This window comes from Esox lucius, chromosome 12, assembly GCF_011004845.1.
Source record: "Esox lucius isolate fEsoLuc1 chromosome 12, fEsoLuc1.pri, whole genome shotgun sequence".
Classification (NCBI taxonomy): Eukaryota; Metazoa; Chordata; class Actinopteri; order Esociformes; family Esocidae; genus Esox; species Esox lucius.
The window spans coordinates 22,894,201-22,922,080 of record NC_047580.1 but is presented as its reverse complement, the minus strand read 5'-3'; the positions used below and the strand labels follow the sequence as shown (position 1 = coordinate 22,922,080).

Here is a 27,880-nt window from a genome sequence, read left to right as displayed (position 1 = left end):
TCTGAGTGTCTGTCCTGACATATTCTTCATCAATACCCACAATATCATATGTACAAATCTTCGGCTTTATTATACACTTAGCCACTAGTTCCCTTGGCAGATCCATCTAGATCCGTGACCATGCCTGACAAGGGGTAAACCCAAGTCATGGCGGTCGGCACCTGGTCAGCAACACTGTTCAGAAGTGGTGTGCTGTTCAGACATTGTTGTGCATGGGAGAACCCAGGAGGGCGTCTTCTGAGATACTGGAAGCGATGCGCCTGTCACAGATGATCAGACCGAGCTCATTCACTTAGGCCACGCAGTTTCCATTAGAACAGTTAATCAAACCGTATTAATCATTTGATGCCTTTCTGCCTGCTTTATTTAACCACACGACTTGGTGTATTTAGGAGCGATCCATATTTGTGGATTTTACTAAGAATCTGACTGCTGAGTATACAACCCTTTTCATATTAACTTTGCATAATATTTCCCCTGGCAATCTGGAGATAAATGGAACAAAGAAAATTGACTAGAAATCACTGTATGACGATCTAACTAACGGCTGTCTATAATGTCTCCCTAGATGAGAACACTACAGGCCCCCAGTCTTCTAACAGTGCCCTACCTCAGGTAGGAACCACATCTCTTCTCCTTGCCTCCTCTCAGCCCTCCATCTCTGCCTGGCTTCCTGTTGTCTGACCGGTCCGACATTTCAGTGGCCGACTTTAACACGCCTGTGTCCAGGATGCGGAGCACTGTGGTCAATGACAAGTTATTTACCCCTCACACACGGACACCAGGAATGGCACTGACTCGGTGAAAGGCATCAGTACATATATAACCGGAGCTCCTATCCATTCTGCTTTGAATTGATGGGAACCATGATGTCAGGCCCTTTTTCCCTAAACATTTTCCCTGCGTAGTGCTCTGCCTGGGAGGTGTTAATCTCTCATGCAGGCTCTTCGTCAGGCCGTTTTGCTTCCTGAACCAGGTCCTCTGACAATCTCGGTTTCTTAGTTTAGTGCTTCTGTAGACAACCCTGGCCACTGGGACTTCTTTACATTTACAGCCTCCCTCCCTCCCTCCCTCAACCCCTGTGCCCTCTCCGTCTCCCTTAACTCCCAATGTGCTAGCCCTGTCTCCTCAGATATAACGGTAATGTCTGTTTATTATCCTATCATATCTGTTTATGCTGCCGGTTCAGTTTTATTATACAGTTAACTGCCTCAAGGTTTTATTTATGTTGCTCTCCCCTCCTCCCACAACCACTGCTCCCATCAGTGTTTTTCATCGTGTTTTTCGAATGTTCCCATTTGGAACAACTGTCCCTTTCCTGCCTTATTAGAAAACAATAGTCTGTGACTGACAGACTGACTGGCGTCCTCTGTGTTCTAATCAGCAGCCAGTCTTCTGAGGCGATCATCAATGTTAGAATGATGATGCACGGCAACCGGTGGCATTAATGGAAGCAATCATTCAGACCCTCCATTTAAGATGTCTGTGTGGGGCTAATTAGGGCTGTGCAAATTGTCTGTTATGTTGTGATGGCAACTCCTGATTGTACTGGTGGTTTTAGTTGTGATTGACAACTGTTGCTGTGCTCAATCTCCCTCCCCTGGTCTTGTCCAGCAGCGGAAGCCCAACGCCCCTAGTGACCTCCGGCCGCCAGGCAAGACGGGGGACACCCTGAAGCCCCCTGGATCTCCCGTGGTTGGGCCTGGACGGGCGGGCGTCCGTCCCCCTGGTGGTGAGTCTATTCCCTTTTAATGCTGAACCTTCCGGACCCCTGGTCCCTGGCGTTCCCTGGACACGTCTGTTTCTTAAATCCCCATTGAGCATGCGAGGCCAAGAACTATCACGCATAAATTAATTCGAAAGCATGTGATTTCACACTGCTGTCCCACAGCTTGTTGGGTCATGACCTAAGAGGCAATTTGTTTGAGGAACATTCCTGACTTGACCTAACATAACCTACGCCCGATGTGAGAAGTATATTAGAATTTTTCTGCAGAGTGAGATTCGTTGGCTTGGTGCTACCTGGGAATGTTGGATTGGTATTCCCGAGTACCACCAGCTCTGGGTCTGGATTGGACTTTAGAACCCCTGGATTGACGTTCTCAAGCCTGCTGGAGAAAACTCATTCAGTTTGTCACACAAAACTGAATTCTTGATCATTTTTGACCACACGCCTAGAAGGTTATGCTAATACAGTACTAAAAATGTAGCACCAGCCCGCTAAATCCATTAGATGGCGATTTCCCTCTTCCTATAATTCCTGTTACTGTGTACCTCTTTGTTTGTCATGCTGCTTTCCTCATTGTCTGGTGCATACACCATAGAAGACTCATGCATGTATAAGCAGCCAGAGGTCGTCGTCATGCAGGGAACCCTGATCCATACAGAGATCTCTAAACAGATGGCGTCTGGGTTAGAGCGCTGTTAGAGTGCCGTAAAAGAATCTGACGTGGATGAAATTGTTCTACGTTTCCACGTGAAAGCAGCTGTCTCTCGGCGATTGAAGTCTTGCTGACAGCCCTGTCTACTCCGTGGCGACGTGCAAGCCCCACCCACCTGAGGATCTGGGCTATTCCGCCATCCATTCCCTTTTGTTTTTAAGGGTCTGGAATCCACCTACCCCTGGAATATTGCTCTGTTGACTGCTTTTATTTTATTACAGTGAATTTCCTTCCGGTGCTTGGAACAATTTCTGCTTTCCCCCCCCGTGAACACGCCGCCCCCACAGAAGACCCCCCCCCCCCCCCCCCACGTGACGGAGACGTGCCTTGTCAGAGGCGAACGAGAGGAGCCAGAGCACCTGTCGCCCTCTTCCTTCCTCAAGAATCGGGGCGCTGAGGACGCTTCTCAGGGCATAGCGACGTGTTAGCTTGACGGTGGTGACGAAACATGCTGGGTCTACTGGTTTCTGCCTGCCGCGGGGACTTGTGTAGCGCGGAGCACACTGCTCATCTTGACATTAAACTCGGCCCGTAGTGATGGAATAACTGGCACTGGGGTGTTGTTCAGCGCCCAGACAGACTAAACAGTTTGTGACAGATGTACAACGTTGTCTCCTTTTTCTCGGCCTGTGTTACAGTAAACGGGCGTTGATGCAGTTTCCGCACTGATACCCCACTACGGCTAACGTTCGTGTAATCTCATTGCTTCCGCTACAGCTGAGGTCGGAATATCAATATTTTCAGCCTGTAGTTTTTAAATAGAATTCTACCCAAGCTGAAAAGGCTATCCAGCCTGAGTATAGAAAAGCAATTTCCCTGGGGCCTGGAAATAAATTGACTCTGGCCCTGGGATGTCCGTAACGGCCCACACACTGTCTGTGTGACATCGAATACAGCCCTAACTGTAGAATTAACATGACATCACTCGCCGTTCCCCCGGCCAAATGAAACCCGTATTCTGTAACCGGTGACCTCACCCCACCATTAAAGCTGCTGTAAAAGTCAACGTGTCTTTCATTAGGGGTTACAGTCTTACAGTCAAAGTGTTTCCAGCCCCGTCAGAACATCGACTCATCGCTGTAGTTGTCTCGGTTTGGGGGGGGGGGTCATAAAAGGGTTAACGCAGTGGGGGATTGTTGGTGATTTGCTCATTGGGCGTTCACACTTTCCAGCTGCCAAGGACAGGGTGGGTGTTTGGCCATATGTGTTTACACAAACCGCCGCGCACACATATCTTTCCAAATTCCGTTCCAGATAGGCAGCTGAGCGTAGATGGACACGGAGCCTGGAACAGGGTGTACTCCCTGCCTCGATGCGAATGGCCTATCAGCTACACCGTGAATAGTTCACAAGCTTCTAAGTGTTTTAATCATTGTCCAGCTGACATACAAGGCGGTGTATCAGTCAATCCATCACAAGGCTTTATAGTCTTTATTATCCCTTTAAGAGCTATTTGAATGACTGACCCTTTCATGTCACGCTGAGGGAGTCTGGCTTACGTTCCTTGTTCATTAGAATGCTCAGGGGTAACTGCAGTCTTACTCTGGCTGTCCTCAGCTCTAAAGGACGAACTAAAACAGGCCGAGTGGGTCACCATCCCGCTATGACGTTGCTGATACTGGTCCATTTCCCCTGTCACCAAACACTACAACCCTCTTTCCCTGGACCTCTCACACACACACACACACACAACACACGCAGACAGAACCGCCCACCTCCCCTACTACAACACGCGCGCGCACACACACTACCCTGTGTCAGAAGCCTAATTATCCGGATTGTGGCTGTTGAGTGGATTGGGTGATCCCAGAGTTTCTGTCCCGGAGCTGCAGTCTGTGGCTAGTCGGTCAGGGAACACGTACAGAGGAACAGTTTACACAACCCTGGCTCAGGGAGATGTGTTAGCGGGGAGAGACAAAGTGGGGAGGCTTGACTGGAAGAAGCGGAAAACAGATGCAGAACACCGGCACAGCCTGGCTCCTGTCTAATTCTGTGGTCCGTTTTTCTGGTGGGAGATCAGTTTTTGGGTAGCAGTTGTTACTTTGAGAGAAAGAGACCGGGAAGAATAGACATGGAGAGAGAGAGAGAGACGGCCTGTTTTGAGGACAAAAGATTTTCAACTGGATTGACAGTACAGAATCTGTAGGTGTGGATCGTTTTTTTATTAGCCTATAGCTAAAGGCGGGAAAAGTAAGTTTCTGTTTGTTCTCGTATCTGTTTGTAACTCTGTGTTTTATCTCCATATTTGGGTCTGTGTGTGTTTTTTATGCATTTCGCTTTTTATGCACTGTCATATATCCTATTTCTTCCTCTGCTCATTTCCTGTGAGGATTCCTCAGTGCTGTGTAATTTCTGTGGAACCTGACCTCATCCAAGAGGCTGCATCTGGTTAGCTTATAGGGATTAAGACAGAGGCTGACACCGATGAAGGGGTTGAGAAAGAACCGCAGAGCATAAAGCAACAAACTTATGATAACCTAGAGAAGTCAGTTGCACTTCTCTCCCAGTGCTTTGGACCGCATTCTGTAGGTCCGCCTCTTTTTCCCTCTTCCATGCTCATTTAAAAAAACACATGCCTGTTTTGGGGCTAGTTGTGTCCTCTGTCTCAGTACAATCTCCTGCAAGCCATGAAATAACACAACCTACTCCCTGTACTGTAGTCTCACTCTCCTTTCCCCCTGCCACTCTGCAGATAACTCCCTGTACTGTAGTCTCACTCTCCTTTCCCCCTGCCACTCTGCAGATAACTCCCTGTACTGTAGTCTCACTCTCCCTTTCCCCCTGCCACTCTGCAGATAACTCCCTGTACTGTAGTCTCACTCTCCCTTTCCCCTGCCACTCTGCAGATAACTCCCTGCTTGGCCAGGACCTGGCCGCCGTACCCGAAGTGTTCACCGGCCTCCTGCACGGGTCCTCGCCGGTCTTCGACTGTCGGGAGGAGCCCCACAGCAGACTGCCAGGTGAAGTCCAGACACAGCCCGGCCAAGGGTCCCAGTCAGCGCCGGCTCCGAAGGTTTCCACCAAAGCAACGGAAGCGCCGCCGCCCCCTCTGCCTCCTCTGAACATCAACATGGCTGCCATCCTCACAGACTGTGACCCCAAAGCCATATATGCCACGGTTTCTAAAGGGGAGCCCAGGGACAGGGACTTTGTGTCAGGGGCTTTGCCCGCTGGCAGGATGTGTCCTCCCAGGGACCTTAAGCTGGCCCGCAGTCTCTCCAAGTCCGACTCTGACCTTTTGGTGTCACCGCCCAGCGAGGAGGAGGCCGGTCTGGGCAGTCGCAGTGAGTCCGTCTCTAATTGCAGTGCCGCCAAGAAGAGGCTGGAGAAGTCGCCATCGTTTGCTTCTGAATGGGATGAGGTAAACACCTTACTGACCGGTTGGTCTTGTGTTACGTGGTTATCACTGCCCTTTTAGACCAGAAATTCGAGGTAAATTCTGTACCATAGTCACACAGTCTGACAGTTGTGTCATCTTGTCCAGACTTGTATCTGCAGGAATCGTCTGTATGGGAGAATGATACCACTGGGCAGAGAACCATCGGGGAACATTAGACATGCATGAGAGAGATTCACACACGCCCATCTCTTTAGCCAAGTTTGCTCTGTGTCAGGAAATCGTTAATATCTGCAATTTTTCTGCCTGAAAGCTGTGAAATAACCCTGCTGTAATCGGAAGCCAACCCAGTCTGTTATTGCAGCAATTCTGTCATCCTGTCAGTGGGAAGATGATCTTTTTTTCTTGCTCTTTCTTTTCCTCTCTCTGTCTTCCATTCAGCTCTTAAATTCTGAGGGGAAGATAACTTTATCTATACATGCATATATAAATATATATATTTAGCCATTCAGGTCTTAAATACTCTGTCTGAGGGGAAGATAATGAAAAGAGAGACTGGAAGTGATGGGAAGACAGAGTTACACAGTGAGGAAGAGCGGAAAACGTAATCGCATAGATAGGCTTAGACAAAGGGTTGTAAAGTGAAACCGTGAAACCGTGAGCTGCAGCTCAATCCTACCATCAGGACTTCGGACTGACCCGCCTCCTCAAGTTGCCATGGCTTTACCCTCCAGCCTAATCTGAGCTTCCCTTGAGATGGGCACTGCATATAGAAAGGGCATGGACGCACACAGACGCTCAAACTCACACACATTATGCCATTTAGTATTACGAAAGATTTAGTATGCCACCTGACCTAATAAAGACAGGTTTTCTTTTTATGTGGTAGACGAACGCCAGAGTACAATTTAGATTGTAACCAGATTGGTGAATGTCAGCACTTCTCCCAATCACCCCTTCATGTTGGAGGATTTTGCAGCAGTCACTGTTGCCTTGCTTGTAGTTTTTAAATCCTTATCCCAGTTCTCCGTTTGATTTGAATGGAACTCGTTGGCCAAGGGATATAGACTACTATTTCATGATCTAAAGGCCTGCAATGGAATTTTGTCTCATTTTTATGTTGTTTGAGAACAGCCTAAAAAAGAAATATTTAGAGGGAACAACAAGAAAATCTAGCCAATAGGGGGCAATATAACCGTGCAATATATCAGTGTTTTATGGGTGCATCATCATTACATGACGAGATGACCTGGCCCAAACCCTAATGTGGAGAACTTCTAATCTGCTCAGAATGTTAAGATGCCAGCTGCGTGGACCGTTTAATCCAGCTATGACTTTGCACAGTTTAGTCCAAAGCCATAGCTTTTAGTTGTTTTTCGGCAAACTGGCTGTGTAACGGCAGCGTATTAGCCTTACCTGTTGTGGGCAGAATCATGATGCCTCTGTAACACCAGGCCGAGAGAGGAGCAGGCTCTCGGTATTGATCCGATCAGGTTGCTCGGTGGTCAGTCAGTGTGCCTTTACACTACCCATTCCCAGCAGTCACTTGGCGCCATGATAACAGGAGGGATGGGGTCGATATCTTGGCTCCTTCTCTCTGTGTTTGGTATTCAGGTGCCTGACCAGAGCCTGTTGATGTGCCTGGCCTTGAGTGACCTACACTGCAGTATACTTTTAGATGACCTCTTTCCTTGACCTCTCAGGGGCGTCAGAGCACGGGTGAATTGTTTTTCTTCCACCAGCCCAAATAATTCCAAATCGACCTTGAGTGCAGCCTTTTGTTTAAACACTAACTAAGCCAAGAGGGATGTAACCCGACTCATACCACTTTAACATTAAGGGCTTCTTGACAATATTTTCCCAGATGTATCGAAGAAGACTTGAGACGCTAGATTATTTGGTTTGAAATGTGCAGACTGTCCGATGTAGCGTGTGCCACATTTTAGATAGAGCCACCCCCACACACACTTTTACAAGTTTGACGTCAATTGTGTCTGAACTGTATCTAATGTTTTACTAGATCTTTCGTAATGTAAATTAGGCCTGAGCGTAAAACTTGGCACCTGGACCATGATACAAATAATTGTACTTTGTTATACCAAAGGCATGTCAGCAATAAAGCCAAATCATTTTGGTACGACTTGATGACAAGCTTGATTATATAGGTTAATGAACTCATAGACTGTGATGGACCCGACCCGCGACTCTCTGAATCCCCATCAACTGCATTGGCTTGATAAAATGCACACGCCCACTAGAATGGCCGTTTGTATGAAAGGAGAATGTGAACAAATCAGAATTCTTCCATTCAGGAAACGCACTGCAAGTCTCACATCAAAGGGGTGCTTTTTTTTTATGGCTGTGTCCGAAATGGTCCTTCAGAAGTTGCACACAGAATCAAGTTGAAACCCATTACACCAAAGTGTTCTGTCATTTACTTTCAACAGACAGTGTCACTGTTATCCGCCTGCTCCCACCCCCCCCCCCCCCCCCCAATGTAGAGCTGTCAGACCCAAGCGGGTAATGGGGTCACCAGACTGGAACAGCTTGCTTGCTTGAATCTTTAATTCCCATGCTGAAACTTTCAGCAGTATGAGAAGACTTTATAGCCTCCTGACGATACTGAAGCTACTGGATCTTGCCTATATCATAGGTGAGACAGAAATCATATGATTCTATGTATGCTGTAATTACCTCCTGAAGATGTGTCGCTAGGAGATACAAATTCCATATGATTTGGTTAGATGATAATCTGTCTTTTAAAACACACTGATTGCAGAGTTGGTTAAAAATAGTCTGCATATCTCGGTATAGAAATTAAATTGTGCATGCCACTTTTGTGTTGGTGCTGGATCATGTTGAAGGCTATACCTGTATGGTTAAGTGGTAAACCTCTGGATTCAGTCTACCATGCAAATCTCTGTTTTTTTTACTGGTGTAAACAATTACAATATGAATGTACGTTTCACTGGCCTAGATAATGAGAACAACAGAAACATATCTGTTAAGATTATCTCTCTGTAGGTTGTGCTCTAATGACCACAGGAATGTTCACATTGACCATTTGGCGTGGGGGTTACTGTCTTGGAAACCTGATCTTTGCTATGTAGAAACGCTGTTAATGTATAGGCTAGCTGGTAACCAACATTACAGTGAGAAGATAATGGAACGTTCACCAAATGACATCTGTGCTGCAATTTCCCAATAAACGTGAGCGAACTTGTCCCTCGATTTGATACGGGTTCTACATTATTTGACCACTATATGAAACCGCCGATTTCTAACAACCACTACACCGCCCACTCATGGATTGTCTTGCAGAATAACCTTGAGTTAGAAGCCATGGTGCCTGTAAGGCCGTTCACATGTTTGATACATTATTATCGCTGTGGTATAGGGCTCAGCTACCTAGAGGCCTGCTGGATTGACATTCAAATTCTAATACATATCAGTCATACAATGAAGTCCAAACCCATAAGAGATATTTCAGTCTGTTCATACTCATCTGGGCATAGCACAGGATTTCTAATCCAGGTGTTGTCATTTCGATTCTTTTTACATTTAAAAAAATTGACTAAAATGTCATGAATTATCTATGTGAATAATTAAAAAGCAAACTATTTGGTGAAGGGGCCCCAACATAAATCGCAGTTTTACTCAAACAATTGCAACTGAAAAACAAAAGTGCTAAATTGCTCACTTCTTTCTGATCATACAATTTAATCAGTCAACTGGAAGAATAAGATCGTCACAGGAATACTTGAGGTGTAAATGCAACCGGCTGGGTTATGGTGAAAGCAGAAACTGCAAGACTTTACAACCACTGATCGGAACATAACCGTTTATAATCCTGTTGATGTTTTTTTCCTGGTCTACTGCCTTATGTTTATGTCTTCTCTCCAGTTGGTTATGCAGATCACCTGAACACACTGAGCTTAATAATGGATCTGGATGCATAATATTGGCACTGAGACTGACTAGCAGAAGGGAAGCAGATGGCTCTTTGCTTGGAGACTAATATTCCGTCCTGTGTCAAAGTCTAGTCACAGAACAGGTGTTTCTGTCTGATGGAATCTTAAATTGGCAAATGGAGACTACTAGATTCTCTTTGACAATACATACACTATTTTTGCATTAGTCAGCTGTACCTTAAGCAACGCTCCAGTAGTTTTGCTTTATACCTTGTTCTCCCTTTTTTGTCTCTGCACCAGGCATGTGGCAGCCAATATGTTCAACATCGAATCGCTCTAAAATTGTGATAATATAGAATTGTGAGAAATGTATTTAGTTACTGCTGGTTTGGAGCCAAAGGCCGGTTTGGAGTGCTTGTACTTTCTAGAGTAGTGCCTTGTCTTTGAAACCTTCAGATATGAAGCAGTCTTTTTGTTATATAATGCTTTGAAGGTTAGCTGACATCCTATTTCCTACAGAACCTGGAATGTCCAAATGAGGCAACGCCCCATCATAGCCTCCTTGTCTGTGTATACACTGGCTCCCTGTCACCCCCTGTGTCACCTGCAAGCTGAAGGCTGGTCAGATAAGATCTCTCATTGCAGTGTAACAGCGGCAGTTTGCTCAACAACCCGGCCGAGGTGAATGCTAATGCAGCAACTCTTGAGCTGCAGTGTTCAAGATAACAACCCGGCGCTGCCTTTTAACGCATCACTCAGATTAGCATGTATCAGTAATGCTTATGTGGGTGTGAGAGGCAGTGAAGTATGAAAGTTATTTTCCGAGGAAAGAAATAGTACATTTTCAGAATGTTTTATGTCTTCATGACTATTAATCTCCTTTTTAAGTCTGTTAAATATTTAATCCATTTTACTTTAGTGGGTGGACTGTTGTGATGCCCTGTCATCCAGGAAGCGTTGTCCTGGGTTACACACAGTACATCTGACACATCAGCCATTGTAGAGTTTTTCTAAGACGCAGACTTCAATGAAAATGAGAGAGAACAATTACTGAAGAAAATATGTAAAATCCTGCAGTAGTATTGCCTGATGACTTAAAGTGGCTTTAACTGCGGAGGTTTGCTACATACTTCACTCTGAGACTGCTTTCATTTGTTTTTGGCTTTTGGACATGGGGGGGCTATGTATGAAAAGGGTTGTCAGTGTTGAAACCAATATGTACACAAAAACTAAAAAGCTGAGAATCTATACTTTTAAGAGGAATGATGACAAATATCTAAGAATTTGTAGTGGGGGGAGAAATATAACCAGATGGTGCCACAATCAGGCTTGCTGGAGCCTGTTCTCCCTGATTGAGTGTTGTGCATTGAGAGACAGTCAAATAATTACTTCAAGCAATTTATGAAATTAGAGATATTGTAGTTATCTACTGTAATTCCCATTGACACTTGGGAATCACTTAACACATTTTTACATGCCTATTAACACTGGCCGGTAACCAGATCATGACTCAAGCTGAGTTACAATATCTTTGACCAGATTGAGTTGGCACTTGGGTGAGAGAAACACTTTGATGATAACTCTTGCTAGCCACCATTTCAATGTGTTCTATCTTATTCTTTTCCAGTACCCTGCACCCCATAGATGCTATGCAACAAATGAATACAATATTTATGAAAATGATGGTTTCCATGTCTTTTGTTTTAACAAGCCAAAGCAAACTGTTTTCCTCTGGTGCCGCTCCCTCTCTACTGTTTTAGTGAGGAGCAGCCAGTCTGGCTACTGAGTCCAGGCGGCCATCTTGTTGGTCATGGCTGGCTGCTTTGGAACACTCAGCTGAGCCTTGTGACAGCGTGTGGGTGAGGGGTCCCAGGACAAAAAAACGATTTCTTTGTATCTTGGTCTGCTAGTTCTTCCTTTTCTCACACCCTCTTTCATAAACACACACACTCAAGGAGATTTGACTTGCATGAGGTTTGGCCTACACCTCAGCATTCAAGTGTGCCTGTGTGTGTTTTAAAGCGCATGCTAATGTTCATCTTGATTTTGGGATCCGACTGAACATGACAATCCAGGGGGCCCGTTTTGTGGGCCCGTTAGTGTAGATCCACAGATGGGAGGGGATAGAGAGGAGACAGAACAAGGAGTGAGAGGGAGCCTCATTGACACAGACTGAGAGGAAAGGCTAGTCCGCTAACAGCCCACTTACTTTTGCTTAATTTCATGTCACACTCCCCACGGATCTGATGGCCACTATAAAGCCGGCTTTTGTGAGTATATTGATTCTCTTTACACATTAGCGTATCATGGCTCTTTAAGTATACCTGCCATTAATATAACTGATGTTGTACTTACTCTTCAAGAATGTTTTGAAATAGGAGTATGAAATGGAAAATGCCAAGGATTTCCTACTTTGAACAACCTTACTAATCAAGATCTTGAAAAGTTAGGACTCGTCATCAGCGCCATTATATATAGCAGTGCGGTCTGTTCATGTTGCTGTAATCCTTTTCTCTGATAACTTTAGCTCTTATTTGTTGAGGGCTTAGCTCGGTTCACAGCCTCTCGTGAGAGGAGAGGGTTAGAGACCTTGGATGATAGGAGCAGTGAGTCCTCCATGCTGTGTTGGACCTGCTGCTGGAATCAAACCAGATGCCATGTGGTGTGTGTCATTGCTTTGGGTGACCAGCAGGGGGCTCTGTTCCCCCCCCATAGTAGACTATTATAAGAGATTTGTTGACCACACTGAATGCATGGACCTGACCGGGTGAAGAACACACATTCTCCTTGTTCCTTTTTTTTTAAACCTTATTTTAGATTTTTTTTTCCTCTGTTGTTTGTATTCCAACTGTAAGAGTTTGACAGGGTAGTGGAAGATGCGCTGCCATGGACTGATCTGTGCTAGACGTTAGCATTCTGGGTGTTTGGTAGAGACTTGACGCTGGCACTGTCTATCGTTGTCAGTGTCGATCCAGTGGCACCTGCTTAGAGGGTGTTGTGTTTGTTCTGCGGCCCTCTGAATGGCCTGTCCACCCCCATGCTCAGCCCTCTGTCAGCTTGCCAGTGTAAAGCTGGGTGCCTGGAACTGGTTACGTTATCCTTGTGGCAGGCCTTTATTTAAACTCCAACACTCTCTGCCAGCTGGCAGTTGGCCTAAGTGGTTGCTACCCGTCTGGTAGCAACCCAATCCTCTTTCAGCTGTTGACCTTTTACAACCCCCAATGACCTCTGACCTCTGTTCATTGTATCAGGTCGATGTCACCCGTGGAAACTAGGGGAGCCCCTCTCACAATGGATGTGTCTAGGAGCTGTTAATGGATTATGCTTTGCATCTGTTGTCCTTCTCTGATATTATGACTTTCTGGTCAGTGCTGTGTTCGCGCATGGATATCTGTGTCCCAGTAAAACTTTCTAGGTGTGTATGTTCTGTAGGTGTACTCTTACCTTGAGTTAAGGCCTCAAAATGCAGGGAATCCAGGTGTAATGCAGCAGGCAGCTTTCTCTCCGTGTGCGTGCGTGTGTGCGCGCCTTTGTTTATTTCCACACTGTGTGGGGTTAACAATGATGGTAATTATAACAGGCAGCCCAAAGTCATCTGTGTGCTACACAGCCACAGGATGCAGGCTGCCCCCTGTTGTCCAAACGTCCTCGTTACTAGGAAGTGATGACACTCAAGGGTTTCATTTTGCAAGCAACCAGAGCGCTTGGAGTGCTTTACAGCACCGTCTTAAGTTCTTTATCTTGACACAGAGCTTTGTATATCCTGCTGTATGTATGGTTTTGATGATGTCATTAACTAAATGAACAAGAAGAGAAGAAATGCTGTTCCACCCTTTGTTTGGACTTATCTAAGGCTTGAGTCTGGATCACTCATGTCTTAATTCTTCAGTTGCCCTGATCAAGGCTGCATGTTGCCTAGCCTGTTGGAAAACCTTTGAATGGACGAAACACAATGTTTATATACTGCTGTTAAATCGGCTTTCCTGAATGTAGCCAAGTGTGTCCAACAGAGAGAGATCCTTGGTCCAGTTGTTTTTCAATTCATTTGAATAATTTCCATAATGGACATGAGTGCGCGAAAGCATATTTTTCACAAGCTATTAGGAGATAAATCCATTCTATGACAATAGTGTGGCACAACAGTGTTCCAGAAGGTGTCCTTTTCTCTCACGTCACTGTACATGATTTATGGCAAAGTCCTCTAGCTGGTACCATATACGTTGTTCCTATATTGCTTTCATTTGTTTCTCATTCCCAGTGTGTCCCCAGTGAGTTCTATGTGTTATAAACCCGTGACCTGCTTGAAAAGAATCACTGTCATGCACTGTGTCCCCTTCAGGTGGTGCATTGGATTCCCATTCATGTATCATAGCCTGTCTGGTGTCTACAGTAGAGATTGTTTTCCTGTCATCATGGTGAAATGTTTTGAGGGGAGGCATCTGTCTTTCCAGGCTGTTTACATTGTAAATATAACAGCCCTGGTGTTGTGGGGAGAACTACTTAATGAGGAGTGAGGATCAGAAAGCTTAGTGAACCCCCCCCCCATTCCATAGATGCTTCTGGCTAACCCCTCTTGTCCCTGGTCTCCTGAGCATGCATCTGCTTTACCCTTGCGAAGCACACAGAGGAGAGACTGTATGGAGGCTGCCAGCTGAGGCTATTATGGAGGAGTGGCAGATGGTGATGCAAGTTCAGTTTACATTTGGTTACCTGAATGAGCAAGCCTGCATGGCATAAGCTTCCATGAAAACTCCCTTTTGCCCACGGACGCTTAGACTTTTGTGGTTATGCCTGTTATTTTATGTTTATTTCTGTTTGTCAGTAGAGCCTTGAGCTCCTGTGTTTTTCAAAGTGTCCAAAAATAAATGAATGGCGTAAAACCCTCTCGGGGTTATTTTTGCACTATTTTCTTCTCTACTTCTTTTTCTCCTCTGAATTTTGTGTTAGCAATTCATACCTAATGCCTTGCTGCACTCATGCCCGGGTAGAGTCGTTAAGGAATGAACCGGGTTCGCAGTGGCACTGATGCACGCCAGCTGCGCCACTGAGGAGGCCCGAAGTAGAGCTATCTTTGATGGTAGTGCTTTGAGAGGTTTTAGGCTTGTGAGTGTGTTGAAGCTGCAGGTTTCTGATAGACATCTGACTCACCCCGTTCCTGATCTGTCTGTGGGGATGGTGCGACTGGTTGATATTCTGTGTGGAGTGTGTTGCTCCCCTCAGTAAAGGGAAGGTACAATTGAGAGATAGTGATGAGAGAGAAATTAAGTTTATCCTTTTCCTGTATTTCACTCTGCATTGAAGTGAAAGTGAAGTGTCTTTCCTGCAGGTAATCAGGATTGACTTTGAAAACGGGAGATGCAAGCACTAACACACACGCGCACACACACACGTACCCTACAGCACAAACATGCTTCATGCTTCATGATGCACGTCGAAGTGTTTACAAATAGATTTTTCACGTTCTTTAAGATTTCTACAGCTGGCCATCGCTTATTAACAAAGTAGTCTCAAGTTTGCAAGTCCATTCTTGATGCAGGATATGCAGCTTTCCAGTGAGGAAAGTTGTCAAGGCCACATGGACGTGTTGTCTTGTGTTTCCTTTTTTGAGGGGTTGTTTAAAAACAGGCTGTCAGGTCTAGTTTCTTATTTTTCACTGCTGGACAAAGAATGTCTTTGTGAATAGGAATGATCCTGTGGCAATGAAAACCAAACGACAATCTGACTGTCTTCCAGCAGATACCTCCCACACTACCTGCTCGGAGATCTCAGTCCATTGAAAGTGTAAGCGAGCACGTCCTTCATAAACCTCCTTTGGGGCTCTTTTGATCCTCCTCGGTCCTCTTTCTGGTGTGGGTCCTTCCTCTTCTTCTTGATTTTTCTTTTGGATTGAGTTTAATATGGGAATGTTGTTTGTTTTTATGGCTTTCCTTTATGGTCGTTTCTTTTGTTCAATTTGTCTGTTAATGTTGTTACTCTGACAATCTAACCTGTATTATTTTTTTCATGGATTTGACTTTAAGGCCATTTCTAGACATTACGGTCACCATTTATTTGACAAATTGTTAGTTGCCTATTCTCATGATGATTGAACTGTAATCACTCTGAACACTGATTTAAACCACTATCTTTTTGCTTATAGTAGTGCACAGACAGAGGTGTCAAACTGATTAAGTCAATTCCAAGGTAGCTTTCTTTTGTCAAAGTGAGGCTAAGGCATTTTCACTCCTCTCTTTTCCATTTCAGGGTTACATAATAGAGGTCTGTTCTTTGCCTGTTTCTCAGGGCAATGCACAATCACATTTCAACAAACAGACAAAAAGCATAGATTTCGTAAGGCCTTTAATTTGGTTGGATGTGTAAAATTGGGATTTTTTTCTCTGCTCTAGTTCTGGTGGTTCGGGCAGATAGATAGACGTTATGTTCTTCAAATGAAGATCTCTGTGTTCTCCTAGTGCCTCCGAGCAGCCGCAGGCAGTGTCAACGAGATGTGAAGTGCAGAGTCACTGAATTATTTCCGAGGATAGAATCAGTGCTGCATCTGACCTGTCACCTGGATGAAGTCTGAGGATAATGCAGACAGGGCTCTTTCACACACTCCAAAGTGCTTCAGGCCGCAAAATGTCACTGCTTTTATGTTTTAACCTTATTTTCTTTACAGCTGTGCAAATGCACTGTTGACATTTTGACCGCGTCATGAAACACTTAGACACTCTCATCGAAACCATAACGTTATTCCTACGTGAAATGGCGTCTCTTCTCGATAAATGGTCACGGATCACCGAGATAAGCGACAATCATTTGCAAAAGTCATACATGCTATGCTAGGAAAAAGGGACCTCAGAGTAGCGCCTGCCACTGATGACGGAGCGCACCCTGTCCTGCAAATGGAGACCGAAGTGTCTGGCTCTCTGACAGGACTGTTTGTTGGGCCTCTGTCTTTTTTTCCGTCCACGGGCTATGCTGGCTGTCAAAGTACTTCCTCTGGTGTGTGATGGGTCTAATCTTCCTGTTGTATAGATTACTGCCGGTGTTTCTGTAATGTGCTTCTGAATGAGTGTGTGGGAAATAGCTCTTGGTGTGTGGGTTTTTTTTTTTTGGGGGGGGGGGGGGGGGTCTGGTGTGAATGGGGGAATTATCTCTGGCTTTAGCTTCGGTGGACGCGGGTGGCGTGTGTCAGAGGCATGCTCCGCTGGGAAATACTCAATAACTTGTCCTTGAGTTTGCATGGATTGCTTGGTGTTCGCATTTCTGTTTAGAAAGCACACTGAAAGACACCTAGGGGAAACTAAAGTAGGGAACTAATAATATTCATCTTCTTGAAGCAGCAACCCACCACCCAGTTATTCTTCTCCAGTGTAATGTGAGTTCTGTCCCGCTAAAACCTGATTTAGTTTGCCGTCAGGTACTGGAAATGATTTAATGAGAGACTGCCTTGCTGTCTGCTTGCTGTAACATCAAGCCTAGCTACATGGTTACAATGTTTTGGCTGCAGGCTGTGATAGCTTATAGGAAAGAAATATGAAATTAATTATGATACACTGCAGTCCTTCTAAGAATAAAGTTGTAACATGATTAAATCCATTCTTAATAATTCTATGTACTAGTTAGCCTAGTCTCCTCACACTGGTTCTGTGGTTCATTATATAGTATTTATCTACCATTATCTCCAAAGTTTTCAAGTAGTGAAAGCCAAGTTGTGCTTTGATAGATGTTCATTTAGAAATACCGTTCTGTGGTGGGTGCATGCATGTTCCTCTGACACTCTGCTTGGTTTCTTTCCTCAGATTGAGAAGATCATGACACTGATTGGAGCAGGCATTGATTTCTCCAGAGACCAGCAGTACGCTACCCCAGGTAAGATGGCTGTCCATTTCTTTATTTAAGAAATGTTTATTTATCAACTTGGTATTTTACTGAAAAAAAAATTCTTCAAAATGCAAACTCTCATTCTAGCCAAGACTCCAAAAATGTAATGTTCCAATGTTCACTTTGGTATTGGCTTTGCTTTATTCATAGCTTCATGTAGATTGGCACAAATGAAACAAATAATTGAAATGGGTTCCTCCTTCTAGAATGTGTATTTGTTTTCCCACTTCTGTGATGTCCCTTCCAGGTAGCATAATGTTATCTATTAGTCCAATCAATTGTGTGATGCTGTAAGATGAATCCCTGCATTACACACACAGACATCATTTTTATGACATTTTCATTTAGGACCTAGTATGTTTCAATTCACTGCTTTCGGTTTTCCTCCAAACCAAAGCTTTCTGTTAGTCTTAATGATGTGCATAATGTGCTGATTGATGCCTTCTCATCCTGTTTGTGTGTGAATTCCATTTGTTCATATCCCAAAATGTGCCCATTCAAAAGCTGGGAAGGTGATACAATTTGACCTATTTTGCATCAACCTCCATGTCCTTGATATTGATATAATTTTGAAGCTTTCAGATTAAGTTGTGAAGGACATGGCCATATTTGGAATGCAGATCAATAGTTGAGTTTAATCAGCCATTGTTAGGAGCGTCCTTTAGCAATTCCCAGTGTGTTATATTTAGTCTAAGCAGATTGCTTGGGTCTAATGTAAAGACACCATTTTGCCCACACACTGGCTGTCCTGTTTCTTGATCCTGATTGGTGCATTACTTCTACACAGGGACTTGACAATTGTCAGACACTGAACCCCCCCACACTGGGCTTGCCTTTATTTTAAACTTAGCAGAACCTGATGGATTTCCGTAATTATACCCTCGTTTTAGTAGTCAGTGGATTCTGGGTTGTCAATAGCCCTCCTATATTAGCCGGCAATACTGTATGCAGCTCTTCTATAGCATAGAGCTGGCTTGTTGTTTAGTTCTGATGGATGGTCCCTGAGGGACCATGGGACTCTGGTAGTCATCCAGAACCATTGGCCTTTTCGCTCTCAGCATCTTCCTCCATCCTCCCCCTCTCCTTTCCACAATGTTCTGCTTCTTTGCACTCATAGGGGGAAGATGAACCAACTTTGCCCTGTTGTTAATCTAACAGTTACAGTCGTGGCCAGAGGTATCGGCACCTTTGCACTTTCCTTAAATAGCTCGCACTAAATAGCATGCATTGTGTTTTCGCATTTAATATTAGAGGAACTTTGTTTTTGATTTCAATGCTGATATGTCCTTTTAATTCAAATAATAAACAGAAACAACATTGACAGTCCTAGACAGAATACTTTGTAGCTCAGCCTTTGGCCAAAATAACTACAGCTAAGCTAAGTGCTTCCTACGCCAATGGATGAACTTCCTGCACCACTGCACTAGCAATTTAGGCCACTCAACTGGTGCAAAATTCCCAGTTCTCCTAGATTTGAAGGGAGCCTGTTTCCAAAGCTCTCCACAGATTTTCAGAAAGATTGAAATCTGGACTCATTGCTTCCCAGGTCAGAACCGTCCAGTGTTTTTGTCTTGAACTATTCCTGTATTCTTTTGAAGTGTGTTGTGTGTCTGGAAGACCCTTTGACACAGCTTTCTGCCACTGGTTTCAACAATGCCCCCCAAAAAGCCTATTCTTCTGATTTCATGTTGCCATATACACAATCATTGCACCCAGTGCTTGACAGAATATCCTCCATGTTTGACTGTGGGGAAGGTGTTCTTGTCTTTGAAGAATTCATTTTATATTCTCTAAACAGAGATAATCTGCTTTACCAAAAAGCTCAAATTTGGCTTCATCTGTCTGCAGGAGATTGTCCAGAGTGATTGTCTCATGTTCAGTTCTCTCTCAGCAATGGGTCACCTACAATACAACCCCCTTTCAATGATATGGCTACAAAGGGTGCGAGTTAAAGCTATCGTACCTTGTGTCTGAGGGTCGGCTTGTGTCTGTGTGGCAGTCGATACAGGTGTTCTCTCAACCGTTTGAGCAGTCTTTTGTTCTAATCTTCCATCAAGATTTTTGTTGGGATCACATCCAGGGAGATTAGTGGCATGGGCCTTAAACTTTTTGATAATGTTACGAAACAGGAACTTCAAGGACATACTTCGTAGCCTTGAGTTACAAACTAGTGTCTGACCATAGACAATTCTCTGATTTTCATACTGCAGACACTTACAGCTCACCAAAGGGGAGTTCAATTCCAATGTAAAGTAGAATCATCAGCTTAATCAAATTATTTCTTTTAAGATTTTAAGATTTCTTTGTGGAATAAGCTAAGATTTAGTTTATTATTTAATAATTATTATTTTTGTTTTTGTTTTGCTGTAATCCAAAGAAACAGTATGTAGGTACCAGAAGATTTTAGAATTTCAATTTACAATTTTTAGAAGAAATATATATATATATATCTCATTGAAGAAAGAAAGATCCGATCAATGAATGAAGAAAGAAACAGCTCTTCACCTCATTATTGCATTCTGGCAGTTAGTTTGGTCTCCATCCAGACTGAACTGTTAAAATAATAACCAGCATGTCAAGAGGATGGGTTAATTTCCATTTCTTACTTGCATTTAGGCAAGAATAAGCCAACCCCGCTGCAGTGAAGCTGCCCTGGCCTGCTCCGGCTGCGCTCCGTGGGCTATTCTGGTTGTTAACCCTTGTTTGGATCTCAGACCCCAAACGCAAAGTCTTTAAAACCAGCAAGAACCCTCAGCACCACCGGTCTTGGTACCACAGGGACCTGTGGCTGGGAAAGGCTTCTTACAGACACTGTCAAGCACAACATGTGTGCTGTTCTCTTCCCTTATGTGGTCTAGTGTGTTTCTCCTCCATGTCGGTGTTGGTAGATAAAGGGGGAGAAGTGAAGTTTCCTCTTTCTGTTTTCCTATAGTGGTTGGTGAGGGAATGAAGAGATGTATGAATATGGGAGATGAGAAGATCAGGAAGCAACAGAACATGAGAAAGGGTTTGGGGACGTAGCTCAATAAAGCTGGCTGGCATTACAGCAGCGCACACTTGCAGACAATGGACAGCAGCTCTGCAGTGTCTCAGAGTGGGGAATGGGGAGCGAGCGAGCGAGAGAGAGAGAGGGAGGGAGGGAGGGACGGAGCAAGAGAGAGAGGAGGGAGTAATGGGGAAGAGGAAGCAAGTGTGATGAGGAGGGGAGTTACAGTGAGAGAGAGAGAGGAATCGCATGCGTTAATCCTGTGAAGTCAGGACAATGGGAGAGTATCACCCTGCGCATCTCTAGGATTGTGTGTGGATTGCCTGCTCTCCTGAATACCTTGAATGAAGTTTTGGGGATAAAGCAGGAGTCCGCCTTCTGTCGGAAGAGTGACTGACTGACAGGGTGTGCCTGAAGAGCTGCGCTCTCAAAGCTTCCGTGCAAAGCTGCATAGGAGTTGAGTCTGGGGACCTGCAGCGGTATAGAAAGCCTGATGAAGAAGTAGCCTCTTTTCCTACTCTGATGTGTATGGGTTGCGGGCCGGACTGAAGTCTGTGTGTGTGTGTGTGTGTGTGTGTGTGTGTGTTTGTTTTTACATGTATGCATGTGTGCTGCGTAAATGGACCGGCGCAATGTGCATGGACAGGACAGTGTCTGAGGTTCTAGGAACATATATTGGCTATCAAACTGCGTTGATTGGAATCCAGATATATTTCTACGCTCGCATGTTTTAAGCTTGTGTATCTTTGTATTGATTGTGTTGATCTACTGTTCCATTATTTAGGCGCAGAAAGAAACATTGATTTTCTCTAAGACTTGCCCTGGAAGCAGCAAGTCATCCTATTTAAATATTTAATTGACTCGCAATACATTTGAAGGATACTAGACCAACTGTTTGAATGCTGATGGCAGATGTCTGCGCTGGGGGACAGGTTCTTTTTGCTGGAATTATTTCATGTTCAACCTTGACTTAAATTAGCAATATTGATCAAGTCATTCAAATGTCTGAATAATCTAAAGCATCTAAATGCAGAGTTACGTGCAGAAGTATATCAAGGTTTTATCAGAACCCGCTAGTTAATGTATTACATTGTTGTTTTACAGGTGCAGAGCGAAAGTTTGAAATCAGCAGATTGACCATCCCAGATTAGCATTTTCTTTCTGTTTCAAAAGCCGTAAGAACAACTTGAATTGATATCAAACAAAGCTGGTAACCTAGATTGGTTCATTATAGTCAAAGCTCATTACTGTCACTCTGTGGTTGTCTGTCTGTCAGTTTCTGTCACACTTGGATTTCATGATTCACATTCATGATTCCTGTCTGGCGTGAGTGAGTGAGTGAGTGAGTGTGTGAGATCAGTTGACTTTGTGGAGGACTGGTGAGAAACGGGGATGGGCCGTGGACATCATCACTGTCTCCCTGCTGCTGAGCTCTAAGTTTTCATGTGCCTGAATCGCCTTCCGGGACACATTGACACCCCCTGCTGGGATTCTTCGCTCTCAAGACCAACTGGTTAATTTTCCGGTTCGCACCTTCAGACAGAAAAGCCTACTTCCTGTTTTAGGAGAACTGGACTTGGATTGTTTAACGCAAAGTTTTCTCAGCAGCCGCTGTTCAACCATAGCAATGTTCCATATGTGGCTGTCCTCCACTCTCCAGCAGTTTTAGAGAGGGTCCGAGTCCCTTCTCATCCTGTTAACCCAGCAGAAGGGGGACTCTAAACCGGGGGGCTGGGAGGGGGGGAGGGGGGGGGGGGTATTTCGGTTTTAACTAAACCCGATCTTAAGTCTGAGTGGTTCGGCCCCCGCTGCCCTGCGGGAGCTGACGTCTGCCCGCTGTGGTGCCACCGCCACGCTGTCTCCCCTGCCCTCGTGGTGCCGGTGCGCTCGGCTCTGCTGGCCCAGGATGATGTGGCAGTGCCACGTGTCGTCGTCCGAGTGCCGCTGCTACCGGCTGAAAGGCTTCTCCCTGCTCAAGCGCTTCCCTCTGCCTGCAGGTGGGGCTTCGGGGCGTCTGCTGGACCAGCCCGTGGGGGACTGGCTGGAGCACGTGGGGCTGCCGCAGTACGAGAGCAAGCTGCTGCTCAACGGCTTCGACGACCTGCACTTCATGGTGAGTCACTTTGCACACGCTCGTGTGCGCACACGTACAAACATTCCTCCCATGCATCTCTTTATCTTTTTGTACTCTAGGCACCTCTGATCTTGGGCTATCTCTCGTCTTCTGGAACTGTCTCTCATCTTCTGGTGCTGTCTCAACCTGTCCTCCTTCTCACTGTCTCTCATCTTCTGGTGCTGTCTCAACCTGTCCTCCTTCTCACTGTCTCTCATCTTCTGGTGCTGTCTCAACCTGTCCTCCTTCTCACTGTCTCTCATCTTCTGGTGCTGTCTCAACCTGTCCTCCTTCTCACTGTCTCTCATCTTCTGGTGCTGTCTCAACCTGTCCTCCTTCTCACTGTCTCTCATCTTCTGGTGCTGTCTCAACCTGTCCTCCTTCTCACTGTCTCTCATCTTCTGGAACTGTCTCAACCTGTCCTCCTTCTCACTGTCTCTCATCTTCTGGAGCTATCTCAACCTGTCCTCCTTCTCACTGTCTCTCATCTTCTGGAGCTATCTCAACCTGTCCTCCTTCTCACTGTCTCTCATCTTCTGGAGCTATCTCAACCTGTCCTCCTTCTCACTGTCTCTCATCTTCTGGAGCTGTCTCAACCTGTCCTCCTTCTCACTGTCTCTCATCTTCTGGAGCTGTCTCACCCCCTCCTCCACCTACTAATGTCTCAGGAACTGTCTTTTTTGTTCTATGTGACTGTACCTCCTTTCAAAGTCATTCAGTGCTCCTCAGAGGAGCTCTTTCAGTGAGTAATAATCAAATATCGATGCTGCCCTCCATTAACCCTATCACATCTCATTAGCTTTTCCTGTAAATTACAGTTGACTTAAACCCCCCTGAGATCACTGCCTTCCCCATCATTCAATCATACTTTTTTCCTTCTCTCTGCAATTAGATCCTCTAGGGATCCTGTGCTTCCTTGTGGGCTGTCTTATTCAGAGACGTTATTCGATGCCTTATGAAATATCGCCTTTTGTTCAATCACACAGGTTAAACCTGTAGAGCATAATGACCCCCCCCCCCCCCCTTTGAACATGTATTAACCTGGTTTATTTATGTTAAGAAAATTCCATCTAATTTGCCTCATAGGAAAGTGTAATCCATATAAACTGTACATCAAATGACCTGCCTAGATGACACCAGCAATATCCTGGAAACCCTTCAAGCTTTTCTTCTGACAGGAATGTGACAGTTGGGTTGGCTGAATGCCTGAATCAGGCTGGATGTTGGTTTGTTTTGCTGAGGCTCCTTCACTCAGCAGTCTGTTTGGATGATGCTTCTGTTCACTCTGCTAGCAGCTCAAAAAAATTGTTATAGCAATTAACCAAAACCTTTAAGGTAAAAAAAAATATATATATAAAAAATATATATATAAGACCTGAAAAACCACATACACTGTACTGGTAAAGGTTCTGGCCATAGTAGATGTTTGTAGTTAGGACAGCCTATTCAGTGGATCCAAACTGAGGTAATCTGGTATGTTTTTGTCAACTCCTACTTTCAGGTTGTTGACATGGTACAACCTGACCCAAACTAGTTAATAAATCAAGCCTGGTTTCAACCCCCTGTTTGGCACTAGGCTTAACTCCCTAATTTAGGTCTACCCCTGCTAGTCATTGTGTACCTCGGTCAGGTGTCTCCTATGTGTGGCTGTCATTTCTACAAAGTACTCTGACATGCCTGAATTGAGCCGCGGCCAAGAACAGAACACACGGCAGCTGATGGAACAGGCAGGGTTGAGCATGGCGAACTCGTGGAAAAAGCTTATCGCAAGTCAGCTGGTTTGGTTCTGTGCCTTAGAGAACAGACTGCTGCTCAGTGCACACAAAACCCAATCAGCCCGTTCGCCATTGTTCACGTACCAAAACGACCTGCGTTATCACCCAGCGGTCAGCGGCGTTTCCTGTGGTTATTGCTGTTTTGGAGCTCCCGCGTTGAGCCCACCTACCCCCCAGCCTCGCGGCCGCACCCAGCCAAAGCCGCCACGCGCCCACATTCTTTGACGTTCAATCATCTGACTCCCTGAGTGCCGGCTGCTCACTGTAACATAACTGCATATGGAACTGGTGCACTGGTGTTGCTGTGGCATTCCCATTCTGCTAATCCAGACCCTGATGTGCTGTGTCGCTGTTTTCCCCAGCCCTGCTGGTAATGAGGGTTGACGAAGGAGAGGATGGAGGTCCCAGCTGGCTTGACAGGGGGGAGTGGGATTGCCGTGGGCCGGGCTGCAAATTAGAGAGCCGTGTTGTGTCACGATGAATATGTGCCTCTAGCTAGGCTTAACTAAATTCTGTCTCTTGCACACACGCGGGGGGGACACGCACCTGCCCTGAAACAATGCCTTCGTTCGCTGAAGAGCTATTGTGTTGACTTTTGAGACAATATTTCGAAGCCATTTCCACCCATGCGCTATCTACAATGACAGGTGCAGAGTGTGTCCTTCCCCACTTAGAGGTGACAGATGATGTATGACGTGCTGTCTGAGCCCTGTGCGCGTTGGTGCGGGGGCAGGCAGTGGCGGGACCCCCTTCGCCCAAGTCGCTCCCCTCTTCTCCACTGAGGGGAGGTCGCTGGCCTGTGAGGATTGTCTGCTGCGGTCACTGTCTCGAGAGAACAGACTGCATCCCCTTGTTTTTTCTCTCTTTATTCCCTGTGGGTTTTTCAGTGGTCTCTGATCCTTTCTAGCGCTTGGATAAAATTCCCCCTTGGCTTTACAACGACCTTGGAGTCCTGAGCCGCTCGGCCTGGGTTTGTGATCGCAGCCCCGGCCGTGTCTATACTGGCACTTTGGTTCGATGGTTGAATGAGACAGCGCTGTCCGTGGAGACGCTACATAAAAACGCGCCTGCTCTGATTATATATAATGAGCTGCTGAATCATGGTAGCAAACCATACAGGAAATACACCATTTAAATGCATATGCCTCTCCAGTGTAAAGATTTGACTTATTTAAATGCTTTCTCATCTGGTGTGTTTAATTCTCTGAATTTCCATACAATTCAGCTCAGACGATCTAAATTATACTGCATCGACAAGTTTGTGAAGGGTATCTAGATTGGGTTTCTGCGATAAGGCCATGAGTGACAGGTTTTTGCGGTAAGATTCCTAGCCTCTCCTGCTATCGCTCTCTCTGCCTCGTCCATCCCTTCCTCTCTTGAGATCAATAGCGGTTATATTCTCTGACTTGATCCTCTAATCTCAGTCTCTCTACCTTACTCCACACCTTCCTTATCCGCTCATTCTCTCCCTCCTCTTTCCCTCAATCCTCTTTAAAGAACGGCAGTGCTAATTTTCAATATTTCTTGCTTGGCTCCGTCATAACCAGGCAGGTGGGCAGTGACAGAAATGGAGACCACATGTCAATTAACGGAATAACAAAGGATATTTATAAAGTGACTCAGGAAAAATAAGAACTGCTCCCATTAATCAAAACACGAAATGTCTGCTTGGAGAGCCACCCAGCATGACCAATCAGCGCTGATGACCCTCACAGCTCCGCCCACCAACACTCTGCCAAAGAAAACAATGAAGAGGATCCTGCAGACGAACCACCTTCGTTGCTCTCCTATTTAGGAGGGACATACAGAGTAACCTTTCACTTGCTTTTCTGTATGTCTCCTGTAGAGGTAATGATGACCTTTGGGAGTGTAAATGACAACCGTTTTAAATGTGTCCCAAAATTAGCTCCCTGCAGTGTTAGTTGCCCAGTTCCTCCCACCAACAGTTTTTTTTTTTTTTGCTCTCTGAGATGTGTGCGAACTGGTTCGTAATCAATGAAGCATTTCCAGCTTGAGAGACAGAAACAATTGGAATATATTTTCCTCGAGATGCGACGGCTTTGGGACCTAAAGCAAGAGCTCTGTCATGCATGCTAAGCACCAGTGACTCTACAACCCTCCCTGTGTACTATGAACATCTGATGTGCACAAATCATCAGTGAGCCATGGAGTGGGTCCGTGCCTGTGTGCCTGCCAAGCTCTTCTTAGTGACTCGATCTTTAGAACCATGTCCATGCCTGCTCTTGCCAACTCTACTGGGCCTGTATTTTTAGCCTAATTTGCAAGGAAGTGGATATTCCTCTCAAGACGTAATTGAAACTTCACTTAGCTGGCGGAAGCATTGATTTGAATCCCTCCATTTCAGGGCCATTACCAGTAGGTTGTGATATCTGCCCAATAGGCCGTCATACGCCCGTCAGGGACCCACACTAGACAAACTGTTTCAACTGTCCGACAACAACCCCCCCACCCCACCCCAACCCGTCTGTGTAGCTGTCTGTTAACCTATCTGGAGGTGTTAGCACTAGTTTGGGGCTGTGTCAGTCTGTATCCTGATGTTTGTTGTATAAAGGGGCCTTGAAGTTTCCTAATTAAAGCCCGTCAGAGTACTCTCATCTCTCCTTGGCTCGAGCTGTTCCGAGCACAAGATCAATAAGGTAACAGTGATTGTACTGTGTTGTTGGAAACACTCTTTTTTTAAAATAAATGAGATCTGTTTCTGTATTGAACCGGTGAGAGAACATGTCGAAGAAGCAAGCTGGCCACTCCATATACTGCCAGTTGAACTGGTAGTTCCTGTTTTAAGGAGGACTCCTCTTCCTTGTACATATGTTGTCTAACGTCAAGTGTCCTACTGTTGCAGGCGAGAAAGGAGACTGACTTAGCATTCGCAATGTCTCCATCTTCTATGAGGCTCCCACTCTGTTGGTGAGACTTCACAGCAATAGAGCATGTCTTTATCAAGGCAGCCAGGGAGAATGAATTTCCTTGAAGTCTGAGGTCAGCAGGGGAGTCTGACTCACGCTAGCTGTAATGATTGCCCAGGAAAGAGCTCACGCTGGTGATTGGCTTTAATCACAATGATGGCAACGAGCAGGAAACCAGACATGCCGTCTTCCCCTGTGAATATGCCAACCTGTGTGATCTCACAGCCCAGACTCTGTATCTCTTCTGTTAGATTCTTCTGTCGGCTTTAAGGAGGTACGTAATGAACTGAAGCTTCTCAAGAAAAGGTCATGGAAATATGATAGTAATGCTTGATCAACTTAGATACCGAGGGGGATTTCTAATGGGCTGGGTTTACCCAAAGAAAAAGGATTACCTGAAAGTTGGATGGAAATGCATCAATTAATAAGGACCCAATTGATGCCCCTCCATTTTCACTGACACAACTTACTCCATTTTCACTAACTCACTTGATGACCCTCCATTTTCACTGACACAACTTACT

At 45.3% G+C, this 27,880-nt stretch overlaps 1 protein-coding gene across 10 annotated transcripts in view; it reads left to right on the top strand.

Moving 5' to 3' along the window:
- The window catches only part of LOC105022753 (ankyrin repeat and SAM domain-containing protein 1A), an 82,388-nt gene that overhangs the window by 35,239 nt on the left and 19,269 nt on the right, over window positions 1-27,880 (top strand). For 7 of the 10 annotated variants that reach the window (XM_013136466.3, XM_013136464.3, XM_013136463.3 and 4 more), the window contains 6 exons: window positions 569-615; window positions 1,615-1,732; window positions 5,288-5,802; window positions 15,423-15,470; window positions 17,474-17,543; window positions 22,539-22,654. In XM_013136466.3, the coding sequence (XP_012991920.1) occupies window positions 569-615; window positions 1,615-1,732; window positions 5,288-5,802; window positions 15,423-15,470; window positions 17,474-17,543; window positions 22,539-22,654 (914 nt within the window). The remainder of the gene's footprint in view (window positions 1-568; window positions 616-1,614; window positions 1,733-5,287; window positions 5,803-15,422; window positions 15,471-17,473; window positions 17,544-22,538; window positions 22,655-27,880) is intronic. The other 3 variants (XM_013136460.3, XM_020051768.2, XM_013136465.3) reach the window with 3 other exon arrangements.